A 25336-nucleotide genomic window follows, 5' to 3' on the forward strand; every position below is an offset into this window, starting at 1 on the left:
CAAGTGACTAGACTAAAAACTCCCCCACCACGGTATTTATTAAAACATAAATCAGCTGGCCCACACCTGCGATTTGAAAACCCGCCCTGGCAGCACGGTTCTAACAGATCTTGCCGGGGGGGAAGCCTGAACGCTGCTTTGGAGGATTACTGCCGGATACCGGTTCTTGTTCGACGAATTTAAGATAGACAACACTTATTGCCATTGTCCTCCCTGCATGTCTGCTGAGCAACACACAAAAACCTGCTGAACGCGTGTTAAGGTGCAGGTTTGCACTTGCCTGAAGTATCCAGGTACCAGCTCACCTTCGCTGCCAGGATCACCTAACGTGGTCCCAGCCACCTTCACTGGTTCCAGGTCCTGTTGCTAGCAGCTGAAGTAGGAAATCAGCCTTTCCTCACAGAAAGTTGTGGCAAGCGTGAAGGCTTTTCCATTATGTTAAGCTAACTTGATTTGAAAAGAAAAATCACCCCCGTTTTCATCTACCTATCACAATGGGGCTAATGCTTGGTTTGGTGAAACGCTGTACAATCACCTCAAACATGAGTGGCACGTGTAAATATTAACTGAAGGTTTTTGTTCGAGTATGGTTTTCAAAACTGAAAGATCACCCTGCTTATAGGCCAAGTGTAATTGTAGCACTGTTATTCAAGTGACTTGAGCCTTCTGGAGGAGGCAAGGTGAGAAAAGCACCGCCAAAGGCATAAATCGGAAGAAAACAGGATCAAGCTTTAAGAACACTGCTGGTTCTGCAGCATTACCCCGAGAAATGAGGGACTGTGATCACTCAATCTTCATTACTGTATGTAAAAGCAATGCGACTTCTAGAAACTTTCTGGCTGCAGTTTTTCAAGTCAGCCCCATATTGCAGATAGTGTTTTAACACAGCACCGTGGGGAGTGTGGGGGGACAATGGAATGCAAACTTGTTTAACAGTTACAAAAGAAACTGTGCAGTTTCCATAAACAGTCTGATCACAAGAGAAGCAGAATTGCTCAAGGATGTTTCAAACGGCATTGCTGGTAAATCTGATCTGACCATGTAACTCCTACATCGGTCTATCCTCAAATTCCACCAACATCAAGTCCAATCTTTATCATGATACTGATAAAGGTACTGATCCTAAATACCAGAACGAGAAAACAGTATGACAAAATAAGACTGCCACGATACATGGAATGATGAAAGATGTCCTCATTTCTTGCCAACTACTGAATTGATTTGCTGAATTCCAAGGAAAATATTTAAGGGCTTCAGACAAGAAGAAAAGAGGGCACAGGAAGACTGTAAACAGCTGTAAGGTAACTATCTCTGAAGACCTATGTTATTACCTTGTTGACAGGTTTTCACTGAAGACAAGAGATTGTTTTCTTTGCAGTATTAAGACCCCAACACGCATAATTCTTTCTTAAACACACTCTTTCTCTTTCCAGTCAAGAAGTCTCAATTTACAGTTTGTTTCAGCAATGTGCCAAGTCCCAGACTACTGTCACAGTTTAGCATTCTAAATCTGGACTGCTTCCTTGGGTAAGACAAAAAGGTATAGTTGGCTACAGTACACCTACAGCTGTGTTATGGTATTATGAAAAAAATCAAGTAAATGACAGAATAATGTATCTTGAAGAAGTGAAGTTTACCTGTGTGCCAGGATGCTCACTAATTAATTACTTTAAGCTTCAAACTATTGCGTTTGCAGTTATTCATATAAAAAGTACAAAAAATTTATTTTACAGTGTGTTTTTTAAGTCTTCTCAGGAAACAAAAAAGTGTCTACAATTTTTTCCCCTATTTCTCACTGTTAACCTGTGGATTTCTCTCCTTAAAAAAATAACTTGACATAAATTTAAAACAGTAACATCTATTTGCTCTGATTCATTAAGTTTAGAAATCAGATTTGTATGCTGAGACATAATATAAAAACTGTTTATTTCTATTATCTAACAAAGTGTGCAAAAAACATGACTTCATGTTGTTTTTTACTCCCTGTAATAAGCATGTAATTATTTTTCATTCAAGAAGTCTTCAAGCTACATTTGAAAGAAAGAAAAATATTTTTCAATTGATTATTGTCCTGATTTCAGCTAGGTCAAAGTTATTTTCTTCTCAGTAGCTGGTACAGTGTGTTTTGGATTTAGTGCGAGAATAATGTTGATAACAAACTGATGTTTTAGTTGTTGTTAAGTAGCGCTTATCCTAAGTTAAGGATTTTTTCAGTTTCTCATGCTCTGCTGAGGGAGCATGGCAAGGACAGCTGACCTGAACTAGCCAGAGAGATATTCCATACCATAGAACGTCATGCTCTCTATATGAACTGGGGGGAGTTGGCCGGGAGGGGCCAATCACTGCTCAGGCATTGGTCAGCAGGGGGTGAGCAATTGCACTGTGCATCGCTTGTCTTTTCTTGTGTCCCCCCCCCCTTTTTTTTGTTAATATTCCTTTTCATTACAATTATTATTATTAATTATTATTGTTTTTATGATATTTTATTTTACTTTAGTTATTAAATAGTTCTTATCTCGACCCACTAGTTTTACTTTTTTGTCCCCAATTCTCCTCCCCATCCCACTGGGAGGGGGGGGAGTGAGCGAGCAGCTGTGTGGTGCCTTCTTGCTGGCTGGGCTTAAACCACAACAATTACGTTTGCATTCCAATATAAACTATTTCCATTTCCCACTGCTAACATGAAATTATAATCATGATGTTCCATTCGTAAAAGATTAAGCATGGAACATATCCAGACTTCTGTTTAATAAACACCAAGTACAGATTTCCATTATTTTCACATATACAGCAAATATTCAAGTCCTTATTTCCTTTATAAAAGCACCTTGATCCTATTTTAATATAGTGCTTAAAAAAATTCAAATATATAGTACATTTGTTTCTGTACATGTATGTGCAAGATCTCCTGTCAAAAATACGAGTATGGAATCCTACAGCTTCACCGTTTGCACCTCCTTTGGTGAACATAACTTTCTATCACATGATATAAGTACCATCTTTGTAGTATTTCATGGATTCTAGTTGCTGAGTCATTGCAAGGACATCCTGAAATCCTGTACTGAGTCCAGACATGTGTTGAAAATAAGCTTCCTTCTCCACTTGGACAGTTAGGTTGTTTACGCCAGCATCTTTCAGAATTGCTGTAACCTGAATAGAACAGTATGGTTAACATTAGTATTACACTTAATATGCATCTCACAGTAACTTGCAGTAGTATTCTGGCTCTGAAATACTGTAGATTAAAAAAATATCATCATGAAGAATTCAATTTTCTGGAAAATTGAGCTTCAGAGGGTATAGCTTTGCAACTTCTGCATAATGGGTAATTCTCAGTGTCTTGCATAAGTAAATAACCACCTTTTTAAGGAAAAGAAAACCCCAAGGCAGGCAGATACTAGCAAGCCAGTTATAAACCCATGATTAGCATCCCGATATCCCTACTGTTTAGTGCCTGTTTTGTAGCACGAAATCCACCTCCTCCTCCTTGTCTCAGAGCACATGTAGTGCCACTTTCAACAGTGAGAAAAAAATGCCCATACTTTTTTTTTTTGGTAGATGTTTTAGCAAACAACTCTTTATGCAGCTAATTCCAAGCTAGCAGGCAAGAGGAAGTACAGCACTAGAGACCAGCTCCAAGACATTAACTAAAAACTACAAAAATAATCACAAACAGCAGCTTCAAACTTCAGCCTCTGAAAAAGGGCTACAGAGTAAGAAATCAAGACGTTAGGGTCTAAAAACCTTGTACCTTACCTGCTGTACAATTCTCTGTTCCATCACATCTGATACCACTTGCACATGTATTGTACCTGCCACAACACTTGCAGAGTGACACCAAAAATGAGGATCTCTAAGATATGACTCCTTCTATTTTTTGAATCTGTAAAGAAATTACATTAGCAACAATTAATTTAAGAACCCATTTTAAACTTGTGTACGTACATGGATGTTGGTGGCAAATATTTCACAGGGAAACAAAGCTGTATAACAAAGCAGCTTTCCAGCTAAGCTGTTATTCAGAAGTATGTAGTACTGAAAGGTCACCTTGCTATTACTGTCAAAGACAAGAAGCTAAAAGTCAAACTAAATGAAAAACCGAGCACAGTGCAATGCTAAATAGGAAGAGAAAAAAGTCATTTAGTGTACAGATCACAATAACATCAACGTATAGACCAACCAGGAGGCTGGCTGGGCATTTAACAATTTCTAGGGCATCTGTTACCTCACTATCCAGGATAAGCAGCTATTTAGTTATCATAGCTGCACTTAATTCAGAGACATAGTATCTTCCCATAATTTTATCATTTTATTAAATTGATCTTTGTACTGGATCTGGCTGGGATGATGTGAACTCTTTTCACAACAACCCGTATGGTTCTGTGTTTTGAATTTGCGCCTAAAACAGTTCTGATAGCACACTGATGTTTTGGCTATTGTTGAACAGTGCTTGGGCACTGTCAAGGCTTTCTTTTTCCCACTCTGCTCATGCCCTGGTGAGTAGGCTGGGGGTGGGCAAGAAGTAGGGAGGGGAAACAGCTGGGAAAGCTGACCCAAGTTGGCCAGAGGGAAACTGCATGCTGTATAACGCCATGCTCAGCAGTAAAAACTGGGGTAGAGGAAGAAGGGGGTTTTTTGGCTTCCAAGGTGGCTGTTGCCTGGAGACTGACTGGGCATCAGTGTGCTTGTGGGAGGTGGTGCAGTGCTTTTTTTTTTTCGCTCTCTCCTTCATTTGTTAAACCGCCTTTGTATTGCTCCCAGATTTTTCTTGCTTTTGCTCTTCCTTTTCTCTCCCTTGTCCCACCAGCAGTGGTGGTGGTAAAGTGGGGAACAAGCAAGTGGCTGTGTGGATGCCTGGCTGCTGGGTGGGGTCAACCTACAGCAACCATATTGTTTTACTGTGATGTATTTTTTAAAAGGCTTTTTCTATTATCTTTCAATGAATTGCTCTTTCACTGTTTTCAAAAAGTGCCTTCTTCATCCTCGGTCTCCCAGAATTGCTGTCTTCCCTTGTCAAAAAGTGAAACCCCACTCTGCACCTCACTTTCCTTTCGCTAAGCAAGCCTCTCCCAGCCAACTTCCATTCATTCTTTTCTTTCTCATGCAGACAAGAACACATCTCCCTCTCTACTAACTGACAGGACATCAGGATAGTGTTCCTTGCTGCCTCTAGTTGATGGCATCCTCAACGAACATGTAACTAGTTCTTTGACAGAGAGGTGTTTCCCACACTGAGGTCTGCACTATGATTCTGGGCAGGAACTTCAAATGAGCCAACAGTGAAGACTAAGTACAACCTCAAAGTAGATACCGTACTGCAGCAGACAGGAAAAGAATGGACTAGAATGAAAAAGTAATTAGAAAAAAAAGCTGTACTTTTTCCATCTCACCTACTGTGAACCAGCATGCCCTTCATGGTATGGACAAATAAGAAAACCTGCAATTACAGGCTCAAGATATAATCTTGTAGCCTGAACTGTACACATCAAGTTTAAAAAGGCCGCAAGCTTTTGGGAATTGCTACCTTACTTTCTTAGTGCTAAGTACTTTTCCTGCACTGTTACCATAATTGTCTGAAATGATGAGCTACCCATAAAAGCAAAAAACAGTACAAGTTTTTTTAGCTGCAAAACAACTTTCATCAGTAGAACTCCTAATCCTGTCACATATCTGCAAAATAGAATTAAAACAACCCAAGACATTAAGTTGTCTAAGACAACGGAAGCTGTCAGACTGAACTACTTGAGTTTAATAATTATTAACAAGTTTTAGCTTTGTATGTTTGTGTATAAAAACATTTAGAATTGTAGTTCTGACCTTTTCTAAAGCTGCATGCAGATGTTTCTCCTGTTCTGGAGGTATCCTCAACAAAAGCACTTGACAGGCATCTTTCAATAGTGGGATAACACTAAGAAAAATCAATGTAGCAATAAAAAGAGAGCAGAGTGGATCAGCTATGAGCCATCCAAATTGCTGAATAAATATCGTTGATACGGTAACACCAACACTGCCAAGAGTGTCTGCTAACACATGCAGAAACACACCTGAAAACAAAATGAACTGAGTGATTAAGTTGAACAGCTCTGTTTAAAATGTACATACATGTTCAACAGCGGAAACACAGTAGGGTTTATTAAACGTAATAAACGCCCCTCAAGCTAAACAGAGGCAATTAGCTGCCTAACCTGGTGCAAAATTAAACAAAACATTTAGCTTTTCTAAAATTTAATTACAAATCAATGTAAAAAAAACCATTTTTACTCCGCAGTGCAATGATCTAGGCAAGCATTCACAGATTAAACCAAACGTGAAGAGTCTTTAAATTGTTAGTGGGATTTGTACTGTATAGCATAATCATTTAACTGCGTATAGAGGGACTCATTGATCCGTAACAGAGGATAAGATCAGTGCAAATGCATTGGCCTGCTCATGTGGACAGACACTAATGTATCATTTGGTTTTTGTATGCCAGTTCTGCTCCAATTTTATAAGACTGTCTATCTGCTACTGCTATGAATTTTATACTTTATACTGCTTTAAGGATGGGTAGCATTCTCAATGTACACTCAACGGGCATAGAAAAATAATCTCTAACCTTTTGTAAGATTAGTGCTAGTTAAGTGTCAGGATTTGAAAGAATACTGAAACAGCTAAGAGTATGGGCAGACTTCACAAAAATGCCAGACAACAGAATAGCCAACTGAATTAGGAAGTAATATAACCAATGAAATATGAGACTATTCGCTAAAATGCTTATGCTCTGACAAGCTTACACGAACAACTCATTCCTTTATAGATTTTTTTATAAGCCAGGTGGTCGGTAAATAACTACTTTCTAACTGCTAGGGGAAAAAATTCTAAGAAGTAGCTATGCTGAAATTTTAGATATATTGCCCTTCTCAGTTAGCTTCTGAATTTAGATTTGAAAAAGAAAGTTTCATCTTTACCACTGTTATCTTCTGAATCACAAATAGAAGCATATTCTAGGTTGCTGGCCTGCATTTGTTCTGCTTCTTATCCCCTCCTCCAGTGTTTTTACAACCAGCTATCATGTGATACCTAGAAGCATGGTAATACCTTTATAGATAGAGACCTTGTACTTTCATTTCCAGATGGAACTTAGAAACAAGGACTTTAAGCTTATTCAGTAAGGTTTACAATGACTACTTATTAATCTTAGTGAAGGCTGTAGATTAATGCTTTTTATTGGTCCTTAAGTATTACCCACACCTAAGAAAGCCTTGCAAAGAAACGTTTCAAGTTATGTTTCTTCAAAGCCATGCAAAGAAATGTTTCAAGTTGTGTTTCTTCAAGTTGAACTCACTAACGAAGAAACAGTTTGAGAAATTCATGTATACCGTGTTAAATGGCTGTCAGATCACTTCTGGAGACAGATTTTAAGAATGATGCATAGTATTGGGTCTGATTCTGAGAATCTTCAAAGCCTGCTGGAAATCACATACATCATTTACGATTCAACAATCTGTACTTGCCTCTCATGTTGGTATTCATGCCTCCTCCAGAAGTCCCGTGGGAATGTCCATGACTGTGCCCATGGCCGTGGCTGTGCCCGTGGTGAGAATGGCTGTGATCGTGTGAGTGACAACCTCCCCGAGAAACCCCATGGGAGTGCGCGTGGCTAAAGGCACAGATACCAACAAGGTTTACGATCAGCCCTCCAACAGAGACTGGCTGTGAGAGGAAGAGAAGTTTTAAACTTCACTACATCTGCCCAGAAGTTCAAGTTTATTTTCTAGAACATGGTAATCAGAAACACTATGCACCTAATTAAGAAAAACTGTGGAAGCATTAACATCAACAGGATTATTCTAATATGGATTCCTCATCATATTCCTTTCAGTATACAAGCTGGTTTCAAAGGAATTTTCCTTCCCTCTCAAAAAAATCCAATTCTCCCCAACCTTCCCAAGAACCCCACCCAAAATGCAAAACCTGGTATCCACAAATTAGGACAAGATAGCAAATTTAGTTTTAAGAAGGGGTGATTGATTTTATCTACTTTCATAAAGAGGTAAAGTGGTTCGAATACAAGGTTTGCTTCGCTTTCATTGCCCCCTCCCCCCCAAATTCTATATTGTATGTAGGACACGCACACTCATCTAAAATTGTACTCAACTGAAGACAGCAACTGCTGCTTTACTGGTTGAGTTGTGCTTTTTATCTGTCTGCCTATTTTTCTACTCTTCTCTTGAAAAACAAGCAAAGCATAAGAGTAATTCCAGCTAATAGAGGAATTAAGCAAGTCCTATTCAGGTGTTATTAGACCTTTTCTTGGCTATGCAGACTGTGCTCATATAGAGGGGGCAACCCTTCCCCCCCCACCAAGAAACAAAATCAGTAGTAAAAATGGAGCAAATATTGAAGATTAAAAAGAAAAAAAAAAAAAAATCAGGCCTCAGTTCCAGCAGTGCCCATTTCTAATTGTGCCTACATAAAAATCTTTCTCTTTGTTACCGAAGAGAGCAGGAGAGCACAAATTTGTGTGTGCGTGTGAAAGAAAACAAGTGAAGCTGGAAATGTGATAAATGAAGGCATGGATTTGCAGAATTCCATAACAAAAAAAATTTAGTTTGAAGAAAATGAACTATTGCATTTGAAAGAAATGGATGGAAGCTTGAAAATTTAAGTAGGGAGCCCCTGAAGAGGCTGTGGAAGGTAGAGAGACGCTGGTGTAGTTAAGATTAGCTATGCACAGCTTCAGGATTGTTTATGCCATAGTAACACACTCAGCATTATGTTATGAATTCTGCCTGATTTCTGAGGTTTCTCAGAGACTAACACAAAATCTCTTCTGTAATAACTGACATTGGTATACATAACAGCTGAACCAAATTTAGTCTTGTACAGATTATTTACTCAGTATCTTTTATTGTAGAAAGACAACCATCTAAAAAGATTACAGCTGTAACATCTTAGAAAAAAATTCAATTTAACTGTTACAATTAAATTATATTCACCCCTATATATTTTCATATTTTAAAACTAGATGAAGTTTGGACTTTAAAATTAGAATATGTTAAAAAGTCAAGGCACAGTTTAGATTAGAGTATGCAACTTTAGTCTCCTAACTTTTTTTTTTTTTTTAATTAAGACAAACATAAATGAACCATTAACTGCCAAACAACACTGAAACAGAATGACAAAACTTACAGTTAGCATATTTGTATCGATGTCTGGAGGATCCACCAGTCTGGCCACCGATTCCATGAAGACAAAGAAAGCAGTTACCATCAGAAAGAGGCCATTAATAAATCCAGAGAGAATTTCTACACGTCCATACCTGAAAGCAAACATATGTACTTTTGAGAGTGAAGAATGGGTACTCTGAACAAATTTCAAAGTTATAATAAATAAAATCATAATACATTTAATACAGCATTAAGATTGCTTTGATTTTTTTCCTCAATGCCACAAAATTGTGCCTTAATTTCTGGGTTATTTACTTCTGACAAGGAGGAAGCTAGTTTGCAACTGTCCAAACACCAATAGTATAAAGCTATAATAATGTAAGTATTTTTTTATATATAGTGCACATTCAGGGCTTCAAACTGCTAAACTGCTATGCAATTTAGCCATACAAATTTTGATTATGTCAGCAGAATTGAAATCCTCATATAAACACTGACTTTGAACATATATTTTTGTTTGACATACATATATATATACAGAGTGAGGCAATTTCTAAATAATATTCACAGTGATAAAGTTTTATTTGTAGAGATAAATGAAAATTACATTTCAGACACTTTTTTGCAGGGGTAAGAGGGGAATAGCATGACCACAAATGGAAGAGACATAGCAAAAACCCCACAGAAGCATGCAACACTAAAACTTCCCAAACATATCTTTATAGCAGGACATTTTGAAAATGAGCAAGTAGAATAATTTTCAGATAGTCCTTCAAGAACCTAATATACATACCCATAGGAAAATATGCGAGTTGCTTTCCATCTTGTCATCAGAGCTGCAAAAAGCCCCATCACTAAGGCAGAACAATCAAAAAGCATGTGAAATCCATCAGAAATGAGACCAAGGCTATTGGTCCATACTCCATAAAAAAGCTCCACAAAAGTGGAAGCCTAAAACAAAAGGGAGTTTGAATTTTTCCTCAAAGATTAACTTGTAATTTAATGTCTTGGTAGCTAGCAGGAAACTCTTATCATAGAACACTTGATAGTTTTCAAAGGTATTGTTTGAAGTATTTCTAGACCATTTTCTCTCTCCTCCAACAAAACAAAAGCGATACATTCCAAGTCTATGAAGAGACATTTTTGAACCTACACTCCCAGAAGCCTTAGACCTAAGAAAACAACCCTCCACAGGAGTAAATTTAAGTTTTCATTTAGAATTTTAAACTAACATTGTGCAGACAAAATTTTCAGCATTTTGTCATTAAACAATGTAACAACTCTGATCTGATCTATTATTAGTGTAAAAGCAATGCTGTCTATGTATCTGTAAGAATTTTCTTCACCAATTAGTTGAGTGTTTAACCTCAGGAATTAGTTTTGAGAACGGTACACGAGGAAATATTTTTAATACATGCATTTTCCCTGTATGATTTACTATTATTAACTGGTCTGCCTATAAGCGTTCTTTTCCATCTTTTATACTCTATAATGGAATTTGTTAAAGTTATCACGGATACTTCAAGTTTCTCCCCGTTTCATTGAATAATTGCCAAAGAATGAAGAGAGATCTTTGCAAATGAGGTTCTATCAATCTTGCTTACTGTATGATCTTTTCCTGTTCGAAAGAGAAGCTAGAAATAAAACTAGCCTACTCCAAAATGACACTAAGCAATCCCACACTTACTCTTCTGTTGTCCCCATCCTTGAAGGCCTTACTAGTTTCAGCTTATCTGCTGGTAACATTGAGATACCTCACCTTAAACGTACCATCATACAAGTATTTACTTACTGGTATAATAGTTACCACATAGAACCAGTGCCGCAGTGTGACAACAAACCAAAGTGACCTGCCACTTACTGTAAGATTAGTGTTAAGAATCTTCTATTTTAACATTCCATCTAATGAAACTACTCTATCAAGGGTCACTTTAAAAACAATCAATCATGAGGCCCTTTTAAAGAATAACTCTTCTTACTGTACTATGTATGTACTACTGTGGTTGGGTTTGACAAAAAAAACCAACAGGCACTTACCAGATTTAGGCACAAGAAATAGAAGATCTGCCTAGAATCATACTCCTCAAGGATTTCTTTCAGTGACTCCTTAATAAACCGGGGTAATGACTGAGAGCTCTGCTGTAATGCATCACCCATGAAGTTATAGAGAGGAGTGCCTTCAGGGGAATAGCCAATAAGGGTACCCTTCTGCCCTTTCCTGGAGGGGGAGGACAGGATATTGGCAGCTGCAAGGAAAGTATTGAAGTTTTTGTTGCTGTTTCTAAGCTTCACAGTGATTTTATAATGTGTTTTATCAGCAGTCAAAGCTTACATGAAATCTGCAGGCAGCAAAGTTATTGTCAACTTCATCTTGAAGTTTATCATTAGATTTCATTGCTATGTAAGATTAGATCATCACTTTCACAACAGATCTATTGCATTCTTTTTTTTGTAGACAGACAGTAAGAGCACAAAGTTACAGGCCCTTTTTATCCAAAAGAATCCGTAAAAGCTCATCCAAAAGAATTCTGCACACATCCATTTTCTGATTGGCTTCCCAGTCACACGGACAATAGATTTATCAAAAGATAAATAAGAATACGTACATAAAATGAAGAAGACAGCACTCACTACCACACCTCCAGAAAGAACATGCTCTGTGCTTTCATGGTGTGGTGGCTTATTCATAGCTCGAAGCTGGTCTGTTATTGGATGTGTCCAAAAGTTGCCAAAAAGCAGTGCACTAATGAAAATAAGAAAGGATCCATATCGAGCACACGTGGAAGCTTCCATCTTGACAGAGCATATGGACTCCACGTAGAAATCCAGGATCACAACAAAAAAGATGACTGTTATGAAAGGCATGATGAGAGAAGACCAAGACTCTACTTTACTCTGCAACAAAAAATACATTTCAAACAGGATTGTTCACCATTAGGTGTGTATATACAGCATTAAATCTAGTTCACTTTCATTACAAATGTTTTCAGCAATCCATCAAAACATAAATACTTTTATACTTCAAATTTATCACATAAAACCAACACTCTAGCTATAGAAAGAGACATACAGTTAATATGCACTACAGTACCTTACTTTAAATACTTTCGTGTGCTTAAAAGCAATGCCATATGCAACGCCATGTTTGCAACGGTCTACTCTCCATAAGCATGCAGGCATCACGAACATGTCTTTAATAATCTACTCCTCAGGAATAAAAGAGCCCTGTATTTATGCAGTCATTAATACTTGTGCTATGTTAGTATATGAATCCAGGATATAATATCTGAGCTAGAAAGATGAAATAAAGTTATCACACAGAAGAGGAAATTATGGTATCACACAGATATACATCAAAATATAGAGGAAAAATTTCAAACAGAGCTTACTACAAAAATAAAGATGGCAACTTTGGTAATTGTAAAGGTATTTTAAAGGAAAGATTTAAATTGTACTTCAAAAGCAGAAGCATTACAAAAAATGATGTATTTTTGTACTTGCTATCTTACCTCTGTTGTCAGAGAAAGGACAATGACCCAGGGGCACAACAGAAGGACGGAAACAAGATGAGACAAAGCTTGAAGACGCTTGGCTCCACCTACATCTACAGATAGTTTTCGGGAAGCCATGTGAAAACCAACCTTACAGCACAATGCCAGTACCAGAAGCAGTACTCCTCCCTGGAAACACAGAAGGATCACGTTAGCATCTCTTAAGAGCCAGATACCTCACTCCAAACAAAGTGACACTTACATGAAAAAAGATTAATATGCTTTCCTTAACTTATCAACAAAAGCCAAAGACAAGGTATTTCCTGTAATTGTTACTCTAGTTAAAACCAGTAACATAGTATACATGGTTATACCTCAGCACTACTCACAACAGCCTACTATGACTTGAAGTTTAAAACTCTCAATAGTGTTAATTGACATACAACAGCAGTGAATAGGTAGCAAACAGCATACGAAGAAAAAGAAAAATCACACAAAACTTGGTTTCCCATCTTCCATTATTAAAAGTGCTGAAAGCATATGTAAAGCCCCAAAGTGTGATGTCACCTTGGCCTCTAAGCCTTTCATAACCTTTTCATTCCCTTACCTTTAATTGCACCATACCATATTTCTTCACAATATTTTCTTTCAAAATTGTTCTACAAATGAACAAGATGCACGCACAGCATCTCATCTCCCTTAGAACACACTTGCTTTGCACAGTTAACCAGTCTCTCTAAGCTGCTCCATATATTTTTTTTCCTGTTTTAGTCCTCAATGCAGCCACTTTAGCAACAAGACTAAGCTAACAGAACAGATCAATCAGATAGGTCAATCCCATATAGTAAGATTTTGATAGTTATTCATGCCACCAATTATAATGGGAGTATACTATGGAGAAGTATCAGAATCTGTGTCTTCAAATACAAGCATCTAATATAAAGGAAAGACTGGGGAAAGATAAAGAAGCAGCAACAAAACACAGACCCCAAAAGTGAGCAAGAAACAGCTTATATGCAAAGCATTATGAACATCCAGGATACTGATGACACAATACTTTATGATAATTTTAATAAGACTTTTTAGGTTACGCATTACAGCAAAGTCCTTCTCAGCTATACAAGTTGAATATTGTATGGTTTGGTTTGCTATATTGAAGATGCTCATACTCAATCAGGATGTAAAAATTAAAGTGCTAGTTCCGTTCCAATATGGGGTGCAGATGTTGAACTTTTTGGTTTTGATTTATGCTTGATTAGCTCTGAGGTGGTGAAATTCTTACCTTATATTAACCTACTAAAATACAAGTTATTTAGTTATTTACCTTGTGATCTGCAACACCTAGGAAAGCAATGATTGTATACAGAACATGGGTAAGAGCACTGTCATGATGCCCCTCAGCTAAATAAAAAAAAATTAAGGAAGAGTTTCATTTGATGATTTTTTTTTTTTAACTGAAGAACAGACAGAGGTAGAAGACAACCACAGAAAGCAGAAGTAAGCAAACTGAGCTTTAAGGTTTGTCAGATCCTTAAAATTTAGGAAAGATGAAAATATTTCCACAGAAAATAGTTAAAAATATTAAGGACAAGGGGGAAGAGTATTTTAAAACATGAGCACATAGTCACTGTTAAATACTGTACAGCAGTCATGATACAGGATTTATGTTAATTTTGGCAATGAGACTTTGAAAAATGTACTCAACAGCATTAAAAATTAGATTGATTTTCACTAAAAGCCCTAAAGCAGCAAGTTGCCTGAAATATCGTCTATATCTTTCCAGTTTCTAAATATTTATACTTTAGAAAACAAAGAGTAATTGACAAGCATAATGCAGCAAATATTAAAATAATGATAGCTTTTGGGAAAACTACTACAGGGCACTTTAACAATGAATTTACTCACTGAAAACTCAGTGGGTTAATCAATACTATTCCTGAATATACCATCTGCATCTGTAATTCCATGTTTTCATCCCTCCTTGAGAAAGTTTACTTTCACCTTATTTGTTTTTACTGTCCATCCTCAAGATGTACCACTTTTTGCCAGTACACTTCACTATGATGAGACGACCTGTTGAAAACTTACTTCACGATCAATTTCAATTTACTCAGTGCCTTTGAAAGCATGTTAGCCAGCTTCCACTTGCAGCTTAAAGTCCATTGTTGTTGGAGCTACCGCAGGCTATTTCACACCGCTTTTCAGCCTAGCAGATGAACTGAGACTACCACATTTGCAAAAGCACAAAACAATCTTTAAGCCACTCCATGGTATTTGAAAAGTCACAGCAGTCAGGTGAAGTCCCCAGAGACTGAAAAAAGGGAAACATCGCACACATTTTTAAAAAGGGCAGAGGGAGAACCCAGGGAACTACCAACCTGTCAGCCTCACCTCTGTGCCTGGGAAGATCATGGAACAGATCCTCCGAGAAGCCATGTTAAGGCACACGGAGGACTGGGAAGTGATTCCAGACAGCCAGCCTGGCTTCACCAAGGACAAGTCTTGCCTGACAAACCTAGTGGCATTATATGATGGAGTGACTACCTCAGTGGACAAGGGAAGATGTCACCCATCTGGACTTCTGTAAGGCCTTTGATATGGTCCCCCACAACATCCTTCTCTCTGAATTGGAGAGATATGGATTTGATGGGTAGACTGTTCAGTGGATAAGGAATTGGCTGGATGGTTGCATCCAGCAGGTAGTGGTCAACAGCTCACTATCCGGACGGAGATCAGTGATGAGTGGTGTCCCTCAAAGGGTCTGTATTAGGACCAGTACTGTTTAGTATCTTCATTGATGACATAGACAATGGGATTGAGTGCACCCTCAGCAAGTTTGCAGATGCCACCAAGCTCAGCGGTGCAGTTGACATGCCTGAGGGATGGGATGTCATGCAGAGGGACCTAGACAAGCTTGAGAAGTGGGCCCCTGTGAACCTCAGGAGGTTCAACAAGGCCAAGTGCAAGGTCCTGCACCTGGGTCAGGGCAACCCCTGGTATCAATACAGGCTGGGGGATGAAGGCATTGAGAGCAGACCTGCGGAGAAGGACTTGGAGGTACTGGTGGATGAAAAGCTGGACGTGATCCAGCAATGTGCACTCGCAGCCCAGAAAGCCTACCGTATCCTGGGCTGCATCAAAAGAAGCGTGGCCTGCAGGTTGAGGGACTTGATTCTGCCCCTCTACTCCGCTCTGGTGAGACCCCACCTGGAGTACTGCGTCCAGCTCTGGGGTCCTCAGTACAGGAAAGACATGGACCTGTTGGAGTGGGTCCAGAGGAGGGCCACAAAAATGATCAGAGGGATGGAACACCTCTCCTGTGAGGAAAGGCTGAGTGAGTTGGGGTTGTTCAGCCTGGAGAAGAAAAGGCTGTAGGGATACCTTACTGCAGCCTTTCAGTACTTAAAAGGGGCTTATAAGAAAGATGGGGACAAACTTTTTAGCAGGGCCTGTTGTGATAGGACAAGGGGTAATGGTTTTAAACTAAAAGAAGGTAGATTCAGACTAGATATAAGGAAATTTTTTACGATGAGGGTAGTGAAACACTGGAACAGGTTGCCCAGAGAGGTGGTAGATGCCCCATCCCTGGAAACATTCAAGGTCAGGTTGGATGGGGCTCTGAGCCTGATCTAGTTGAAGATGTCCCTGCTCACTGCAGGGGGGTTTGACTAGATGACCTTTAAAGGTCCCTTCCAACCCAAACCATTCTATGATTTTGTGATTCTACGAATCTTTCTGGATATATGGAGAAGACTGCCAGCCAGGCTGTCAACCATTTAATACACAGACTTAGGCTACAGCCATTATGTCTAGAATTTCTAAAAAAAAGGAGAGCTGATCAAAAAAGCTTCTAACAATCCTAAGTGGTCTGAGATGTGCAAATGGGCAGGGAGCCTTGAACTACAATTTAAAATCTATAGCTATGTTCTAAGTTCTGAAAGTAAGCAATGCTATTCATTCCGCTGTAAATATCAGTATGTAGATGTAAAAGTAAAATCTTATGTTATAATATTCTTGAAAGGTAAGATTCCTATTAGGAAAAATGCAAGCATATTTAATTCAGTGCACTCAACTTCACATTTTCTCTGTCCCAGTAATAATAGGCACTTGCTCTTGCTCTTACACATAGCAAGAAAGGATACGATGTTCTGCTATCTTAGCCATGAGGTCGTCATTGTCAAAAAGCAGTAAGCAGATGACAGCTGTGATGAAAAATGCAGCACCTCTTGTCTGTAAAAAAAACAAAACACAAAAACACACCCCAAATATTTTTATGTGCTGAAACAGATTAATCTAAAAAAATCCAGGAAATCAGTCCTCTCCCTCCCCTCCTCCTGATCAATCTAAGCATATTTTTGTTAAGTAAGAAAAACATGAGGAAAAAAATATTTTTTTTTTTAATTTTTTTAAAAAATTGACCTGGACAATATGATTTTATATTTATTCTGGTTTTCAGATTTACCAGATAACTCAGGGCAAATCACCACTGTAACAAGCTAGAAGCCTGTATCTTACAAACTTCAAGTGTGATTGCTTCCTTCTTCATGGTGTGTTTCTGCCTGCCAGAGTGCACAGGTACTTTAGCCTGATGATTTAATATTTTGTAGCAGCAAGGAGCCATAAACAAGATCTAGTGGACAAACTGTAGAATTTTGTCTTAGGGGAGGCGAAGGCTAGAGCACTGTGCAAAGGCTCTAAGAAAGCAGAGCTCTGCAGTGCTTTTATAGGGATGGTACAGAGGTAGCTATGAAATCCCAGCGCCCAGAGCTTTCACCACCCTGTTTTAAGACACTGCAATTTTGGTATTCATCATCTTGGCAAGACACTGAGCTCTACAGCTAAAAAATACTATTACAATTCATCTTCTGAAGCCAAATACAGCTATCACCTTCTTGTTTTGGAAAGTCAGCTGACCTCTTTGCCACAGTTCACTTCATAAAGCTGAAATACTCAAAGGACAGCGTTATCACTCCCTTGTTTCTGCTGCGTTAGATATGCAGCTTAACTGCCAAGCATGGTCCACCACAACACAGATTGACAAAGAACCTCTCTGAAGCTCTGCATCTACCCCTTGGGTGGCTGGCTGGAGAAAAAATTTGTCTTCTAGACGAAGAGCTTCATGCTGGATGCCCTAAGCATCTCAATTTGAGGGGGGTGGGCATAGAGAGTCAGAGCAGATGACTGTGCTACTCACTCTAAGGCCAGCCTAAAAGTGATTAAGGGACTCCAGCAGCAGTTATGATTCAGAGTTTTCAAAACTCTCAGCCTGAGGCAGCACCAAAACCAGACCTTCTCCTACACAGCAAGTATTCTAGCCTCAGGCATATGACATCATAAGGTATCTTCCTCCAGCTCCACTTTTTTGAGTGAAAGTGGTGAAGACTCCTAGGTGCTGGCACGAGCTCATTCCACTTAGGGCTGATTAGGCACAGTTAGAGAACACCTTGCGAAATTGTGTGTAATGGGACTCAGACAAAGGATGTCTCAAGTACAGATCTCTAATTAAGTGAAAGACTGGGCCCAAGTATTCAGCACACACAGGCTCATGCAGACCTTAAAGTACTTAGAGAACTTTTTGGCAGAAAACCAACAAAGTACATGAAAAAGCTACAGACATTGAAGAGGCTAGGCAGGGATCTGGAGACTGTATTGCTGGACTTCAGTGCCTAAAGGCCAGGACCACGACATGCACATATGTCCTTTTGTCAGTTTGGACCCCAAATCCTGTTACAAAGAATGCTGAAGTGTAAAAATCATTCTCAAGGTTCTTTTCCGCCTTCAAACAGAAAAAATTCTCAGGTATCTGCCATGGATCTCCAGCAGCTTCACCCACTGTTTCTCTCTTAATGTCATATTTATTATTTCAAGTAGTACATTTTATAATTTTACCACTAATTAAACTAAAAAAAGCACAGTTTCTATGAACATAGGTCCAAAACACTGTTTGTTCCAGGTAGAAAAGTACTTGAATTTATAGCATTCAGTATCTTTTACATTTGGTAAAATGAATTTTTAAATACCTTTGCTGGTCCTCCACCTGAGCTCGTGAACAAGACACTAAGGAGTGATAGCACAACCACATCACTGTGCTCAAACAGCAACAATGTCCTAGAAAAACGTGAAATAAACACTTATGTCCACTTATAAGTTTATCTCACAAGCTTAATATATACTATTTCAGCTAAAATTCAATGACACAGCAGTCAAAGATTTATCCTGTGATTTCAATAGCAAGTTTAAACAATTCAAAAGGATAAATGCAAATCTATTTGCCTTCACCAGCAATAGATCTAGCTGCGGACAGCTAGACGCATCACAAAACAAAGAACTTCCTAAATCAAGGAACAGATTAAAATTATTCATTTATAGATTACTTTAAATTGTACTTTCTTCTAGTAACACAACAAGATACTAACTTACTCAAAATGGAATTATTATTCCCATTACAATACCTCCTCTAAACCAAAGTTTCTGGCTCTCAGAAAAAAGAGGTCCTGTCCTGTATCCTGTTTATTGAGGTGTTAATGGTCTAGTAGTTTATGCAACCTCAGAACATCTTAATTGCTGAAAATAAGAAATTCTAACTTGCACACTATCTCCTTCAGATAGCAAAGGCTGACTAACAAGCTATATTGACAGCTTTTCAGAGTGGAACATGACAGTAATAATCGCTGTCAAGTTTACCAAATGCTTCTGCCATTCTCCACACAGCAATCCAGGCTGCTAGGGTCCACGTTACTGGTTCTGTTTGGGAAGACTGCCAGCACCCAGAAAGGCACTACAGTATTAAGAACTCCTATTATTCTCGGGTGTGCCTTCTTCTGTGTAGAGGATAAAACTTCAACTTCATAAAATGTATTATTTAAGGCTTTACCTTCCTCTCTCTAATGAAAGATGCTGTCTAACTGTGCTGGTTTTGGCTGGGATAGAATTAATTTTCTTCATAGTAGCTGGTATGGGGCTACGTTTTGAATTTGTGCTGAAAACAGTGTTAACAATACAAAGATCTTTCAGTTACTGCTGAGCAGTGCTTACACAGAGTCAAGGCCTTTTCTGCTTCTCACACCACCCCACCAGCGAGTAGGCTGGGGGTGCAGCACAAGAAGCTGGGAGTGGACACAGCCAGGACAGCTGACCCCAACTGACCAAAGGGATATTCCAGACCATATGACATCAGGCTCAGCATATAAAGCTGGGGGAAGAAGGTGGGAGGGATGTTTGGAGTGATAGAGTCTGTCTTCTCAAGTAACCGTTACGCGTGATAGAGCCTTGCTTTCCTGGAGATGGCTGAACACCTGCCTGCCGATGGGAAGTGGTGAATGAATTCCTTTTTTTGCTTTACCTGTTAAACTGTCTTTATGGCAACCCACGAGTTTTCTCACTTTTAGCCTTCTGATTCTCTTCCCCATCCCACCCGGCGGGGAGTGAGCAAGCGGCTGTGCAGTGCTTAGTTGCTGGCTGGGGTTAAACCACGACACTAATCCATTAACCTTCATTTCTGGAAGTCTAATGTTATTCTTTTTTAGTTACTCAGTCAGCACTGCCAACAAACAGCACAAGTGATTTTACTCAGAGTATATGCACTAATGCCACCCAATTCCAACACAGCACAGGCATATGATTAGATAAAGCAGTGCCCTGCAACAAATGCAGAAATTGATTCTAGTTACCTGGCACAGGAATACAAGCTGCTATCACTAGCTGTCAAGCCATGGACTCCCAACAGTTACATAAACAATTGGGGTTACATTAATGAGACTAGGAAATGATGAAATCCACAGTCAGTGATCTCATATCATTCACATCAATAGTTCAAGCACTATCAAGACTTTCCACTGGCATCTTGTCAAAGAATGAATGAAGAAAATTACAAATTCTACAGAAAATTACATGTAGCTTTTCCCAAGCACAACAGAGTTCACTGGAAAAAGCATAAAGATCCATTTAAAATTTCAAAAAATAGAGCAAGAGGCTGGCATCATGAGCTAATGGATACAAAACAAAAAACCAAAGGAACAAGACAGGGAAAGATCACAAAAATTAGCTTAAAAAGATAACACATTGTTTACAGTTAATATATATTTACCTCAGTGGTCCACAAAGAGTAAGGCCAAAAAACCACAAGAGTGAAATGATAGATCCCACAACAGCATGCTTAAAAATTTTGATCCACTACAAAAGAAAGGTATTTCATTATAATTTTCTCCACTGTTTCAGAATAAACACCCCACTATTAGCATTCTTCTAGCACAGCAGCTGTAGAAATAGAGGGGAAAACATACGCTCTGCAAGTTCTGCAAAATTTAGAGTACGATTATCTTAACTACTTTGCCAGGCAACTAAGGTTTCTTTGGACATATCATGAACCAGAATTACTTATTTCTTTTCTACCACAGTACTAGATTCTATAGTATAGTCTGAGATCTCTTTAATAAGAAGCCTGAAAAAACGCTGAAAAAAATTCAAGTCCATTTACCTGTCAAAGATGCTGTTTGTTTTCTAATCTATTTTATGTATCTGATAAATATATATAGAACTAGATAAAACATCCAAGATAAAGAGACTAAGACCTTAAGTCTACATACATTTATGCATGTGTTAAATTCTTTCTTCAGGATGCAGGTTATAATTCAGCTATTCAATACATTATTAACTGTAAATGCAAATTTTTAAAGAAAAGTAACTCATTTTGGAAATACATTAAACAAGACAAAGTACCTACAACAAACATCACATCCTCAAAATGCAGAATTTAAAAATTTTAAACAAGAGCAAAACAATACACACACAGATTTTTCCAAACACAAATCAAAGATGCAATTTATTCCTGTTCACACTTTAAAATTCTGCCATACATGTCTAATCAGGAAAGCAGTTGACATTTGTAACATTTCTCAGGCTATCCTTCAGATTCTCTCTACTTAGCACATACACTGATGACATCGTGCATGGATCAAGTTTTTGTGCACACAATTACATAAAACCAAGATGAATATGGAGCAAATGAAAATATCTTAAACAGCAGGTTCCAACCTGGCCCTACTCTGACATCTCAGGATACTGGGAACTCAACACAGGTTTGAAGAGCATAGACTAGCCCCTCATCACAACGCACCACGCAAAAGCACTCTTTTGGCATGGGGAACATGACTGGAGCATTTCAACATTCTGGCAGTCCAGAAACTGCCCTCTGAAACTGTCAAAGTCAGCCAAGTAGACTAAGCTCTTCTTGCAAATCCAGTCCTCAGAACAGATGCTTGTATGGAGCCAAGGACCAATCTTTTCACAATACATGGCTAAAAATGCTGATTGTTTTTTACAGTGCACTAGACACAAAGTTAGTTACATGCTTCTGGGAATTGCTATCACATCTTCCAAGTGCAGCAACCTTTGTTCCCCTTTCATTTTTGGCAAGAGCCATGCTGTCAAGAATATCTACAAAGACGTGAATCATTATTACATGTGTCAACTCACCTGATGCTTGGTTACCACTTTTCCAGAAGAAAATGGTTTTTGAAACAAAAACCATAAAAAATGCAGACCTGTTAAAAGAAGAAAGTTTTCTCTATTTGTGTATTAGCAGTCAGCTTTTTATTCACACCAGCTCTAAATAACTAGGCCTTTCCTATCAGGCTCAGTTGACAACATGGCTTCTCTACATTTTTCATTAAAAGGCCACACTGACCACACCCACTGGTTTTATTTTCCCTGCTGCATTGTGTCAGAAATCAGTACAAAGGTCATGACAAGTGAACTTCAGTTCTGGTCAATTTTAAATGCAAGTTCTTCAGAGAATGACTAATGAGAACTCTACCTGTGATTTACAAAAATCAAAATACTGATCTCAGAAATTTTGAGGAGAAATACTACTATGTTTTTTATTAGCAAGATACATACACCTGAAGGCTTACTCACATACAGAACGGTGAATACACAGCATGTTAGAAATGGTAAGGAACAGCACACATCTTCCTCAACTGGGATCAAGAGTAAGTGATGGGGAAAAACACTATGGTGAAATGTAAACAAATTTGAAATAGAAGACAAAAATGAGGTTCCAAATGTTCCAGCTCTGCCCGGTTTATTACAGAAATGCTCTTCCACATCATATCAGGTAAACATGAAGCAGGATTGTGTCTGCAAAGATTGTTTCTGTATATTTGCTATCAGTTTCTACACTTCAGATCTCAATCAAGGAAAAACAGCAGTTGAAGCTCACAAGAACTAGAGGAATAGAAATTACAAGGAAGAAAGCTTGTCTTCTACACCCTTCTTAAGAAAATTTGGACATGTCTGAGTTTCCTATGATCAGTACTGTCATAGCATGATCAATTTTGAAGTAGCAAAAACATTGAAGTTTCTCAAGGCTAAAGTGGCCTTATGGAAAGATCTGGATAGACCTGGAGAGCTGAGCAATCACCAACCATATGAAATTTAACAAGAGGAAGTGCCTGATTCTGCACCTGGGACGGGGTAGTCCTGGTTACACGTACAAATTTGGGGAGGAGAGGCTGGAAGGCAGCCCCGTGGAAAGAGATCTGGGGGTTTGGGTTGATGGCAAGTTGAACATGAGTCAACAGTGTGCCCTGGCAGACAAAAGGGCCGACTGTGTCCTGGGGTGCATCAAGCACAGCACAGCTAGCTGGTCGAGGGAGGTGATTGTCCCACTCTCCACTGCACTGGTGCAGCCCCACCTTGAGTACTGTGTGCAGTTTTGGGTGCCTCAATGTAAGGATAGGAAACTGTTAAATGCGTCCAGAGGAGGGTGAGCAAGATGGTGAAAGGCCTTGAGAGCAAGACTTAGGAGTGGCCTAGGTCACTTGCCTTGTTCAGCTTGGAGAAGAGAAGGCTGAGGGGTGACCTCATCACAGCCTACAGCTTCCTCAAGGGGGGCAGCAGAGGTGCTGATCTCCTCTCTCTGGTGACCAGCGATAGGACACAAGGAGATGGAAAGAAGCTGTGTCAGGGGAAGTTCAGATTGAACATTAGGGGAGGGAAAGGGTTTTCTATTGAGAGGGTGGTCGGTCACTGGACAGGCTCCCCAGGGAAGTGATCATGGCACCAAGCCTGTCAGAGTTCAAGGAGTGTCTGGATGATGCTTTTAGTCATGTGGCTTTGTGTTAGGTAGTCCTGCAAGAAGCAGGGAGATGGACTTGATGATCCCTATGGGTCCCTTCCAACTAGAGATATTCTACATTTCTGAAATTATAGTGAGCAGAGATATGAGAGAAAAACACTGCTATGAACAGAGTATTTCCTGGATCCACTGGTACAACCTTCTCTTCCTCGATTAATCTATAACAACATAAGGCGGGGTATAAGCTTGACGCTGACAGAGAACACCATGGACAAAGTGTGCCTGAACAGCGGCGGACAGGGCTTCACCCCCTGCACACTCACCCCAGCTGCACTATAAAGATAAACTGCACGAGGTGGACCGCTTTCAGAAGATCGTAGGATTCAAACAGCCCCACGGCTTTCAAAAACTTGGTGAAGCACAGCAGCACGATGTACCGCGTCAGCCTGCAAAAGCGGAAAGGGCCGTTCGCGCCTGCCACCACACGCACACGCCCGCCTCCGCCCCCGGCCAGGCCCCGGTCCCAGGCCCAGGCCCAGGCCCCGCCCCCGGTCCCGGTCCCTCCCCCTCCCCGGCGGCCCCTGCGCCTCACGCGGAGGAGGCCGCCGGCTCCCGCCGCCCGCGGAAGGCTGAAGGGCGATGCTCGCTGCTCCCCAGAGGGAGGGACGGCGACGGGCTGCCCCCCTCACCCAGCGGGGCGGCCGCTCCCCCCCCCGCCCCCCCCCCCGCCGCCGTTACCGGGCGGTGGGCACATCGACGGGCCCCAGCACGCCGCCGCCGGCCAAGGCCTGCCCGCTGTACTTCTCCTCCATGCCGGGGCAGGGCAGGCGGGCGCGGCCCTACGCCCCTGCGAGGGGAGAGGTGCGAGGGAAGGGGTGCGAGCGCTCAGGCGCGGCGCGGCCCGCCTCCCCCGCAGCGGGGGCACCTCATCCTCCGCGGCCGGTAGGGCCGCCGCAGCGGGAAGGGAGCGGGAGGGCAGGCCACGCCGCGCGCATGCGCCGTCCGCCGTGCGCAGGCGCCCTAGCGGAGTGGGCCGGCACGTCCGCGGCGGGCGCCGGAAGCGGCGGCGGGGACGCGGGAAGGGCGGCGGCGTTGCCTTTCCCGGCGGGCCAGCCTTGGGCCGCGGCCCCGTCGGTCCGGGCGGGTTCCGCTGCCCTGGGGGCGGCCTCCGCCCCTAGCGGGCTGCCGGCTGCGGGGCGTGCTGGTCGGTCTCCGGCGGGGGTCGGCGGATGGGGCGTGTCCCCCTCTGGGTCCGCGTGCCTTGGGTGTCCGATGCGGAAAGAAAACCGGTGATTGTGTTCCGGCGAGCCCTGTCCCCGTGTGTCCGTCCCATCCCGTCCCCCCCGCTCCCCGCCCGCTTTAAGGGAGCCGCGCTGTCGGTACGTGGCGCTGTGACCCGGCAGCGTGGCGCCGGGGTGGGAGGGGAGCCAAGGGGGGCACGGGCACGGGCGAACGGCCCATGGGTGAAACGGAGCCTTAAAATGATAACACACGCCGCATGTGTGCTACAGAGGGATGTGCCGCGCGTTTTCTGTGACTTGCTCTCCCAGCCCATACTCGAGTTTTCTCCTTTACTGTTCCTGTGCTGTGAAGGAAGCACGTTTGTCCTTAAAACCTCG

The 25336-nt window shown here is 40.7% G+C and overlaps 1 protein-coding gene across 1 annotated transcript; it reads right to left on the reverse strand.

The window, feature by feature from the left end:
• Positions 1-1909: 1909 nt before the first annotated feature.
• On the reverse strand, positions 1910-24538 carry LOC128137140 (zinc transporter 5-like). Its single transcript, XM_052777827.1, is given in 18 exon segments — positions 1910-3150; positions 3757-3856; positions 3858-3883; positions 5818-6044; positions 7494-7692; positions 9172-9301; positions 9943-10100; positions 11187-11395; positions 11756-12044; positions 12659-12829; positions 13965-14041; positions 16783-16870; positions 18661-18748; positions 20727-20812; positions 22115-22162; positions 22164-22182; positions 24041-24163; positions 24456-24538. Coding segments are annotated over 18 exon segments (2283 nt in total). The 5' UTR covers positions 24530-24538; the 3' UTR covers positions 1910-2979.
• Between the last annotated feature and the right edge of the window lie 798 nt (positions 24539-25336).

The sequence above is a fragment of the Harpia harpyja genome, chromosome Z, assembly GCF_026419915.1.
Source record: "Harpia harpyja isolate bHarHar1 chromosome Z, bHarHar1 primary haplotype, whole genome shotgun sequence".
NCBI classification, from domain to species: domain Eukaryota; kingdom Metazoa; phylum Chordata; class Aves; order Accipitriformes; family Accipitridae; genus Harpia; species Harpia harpyja.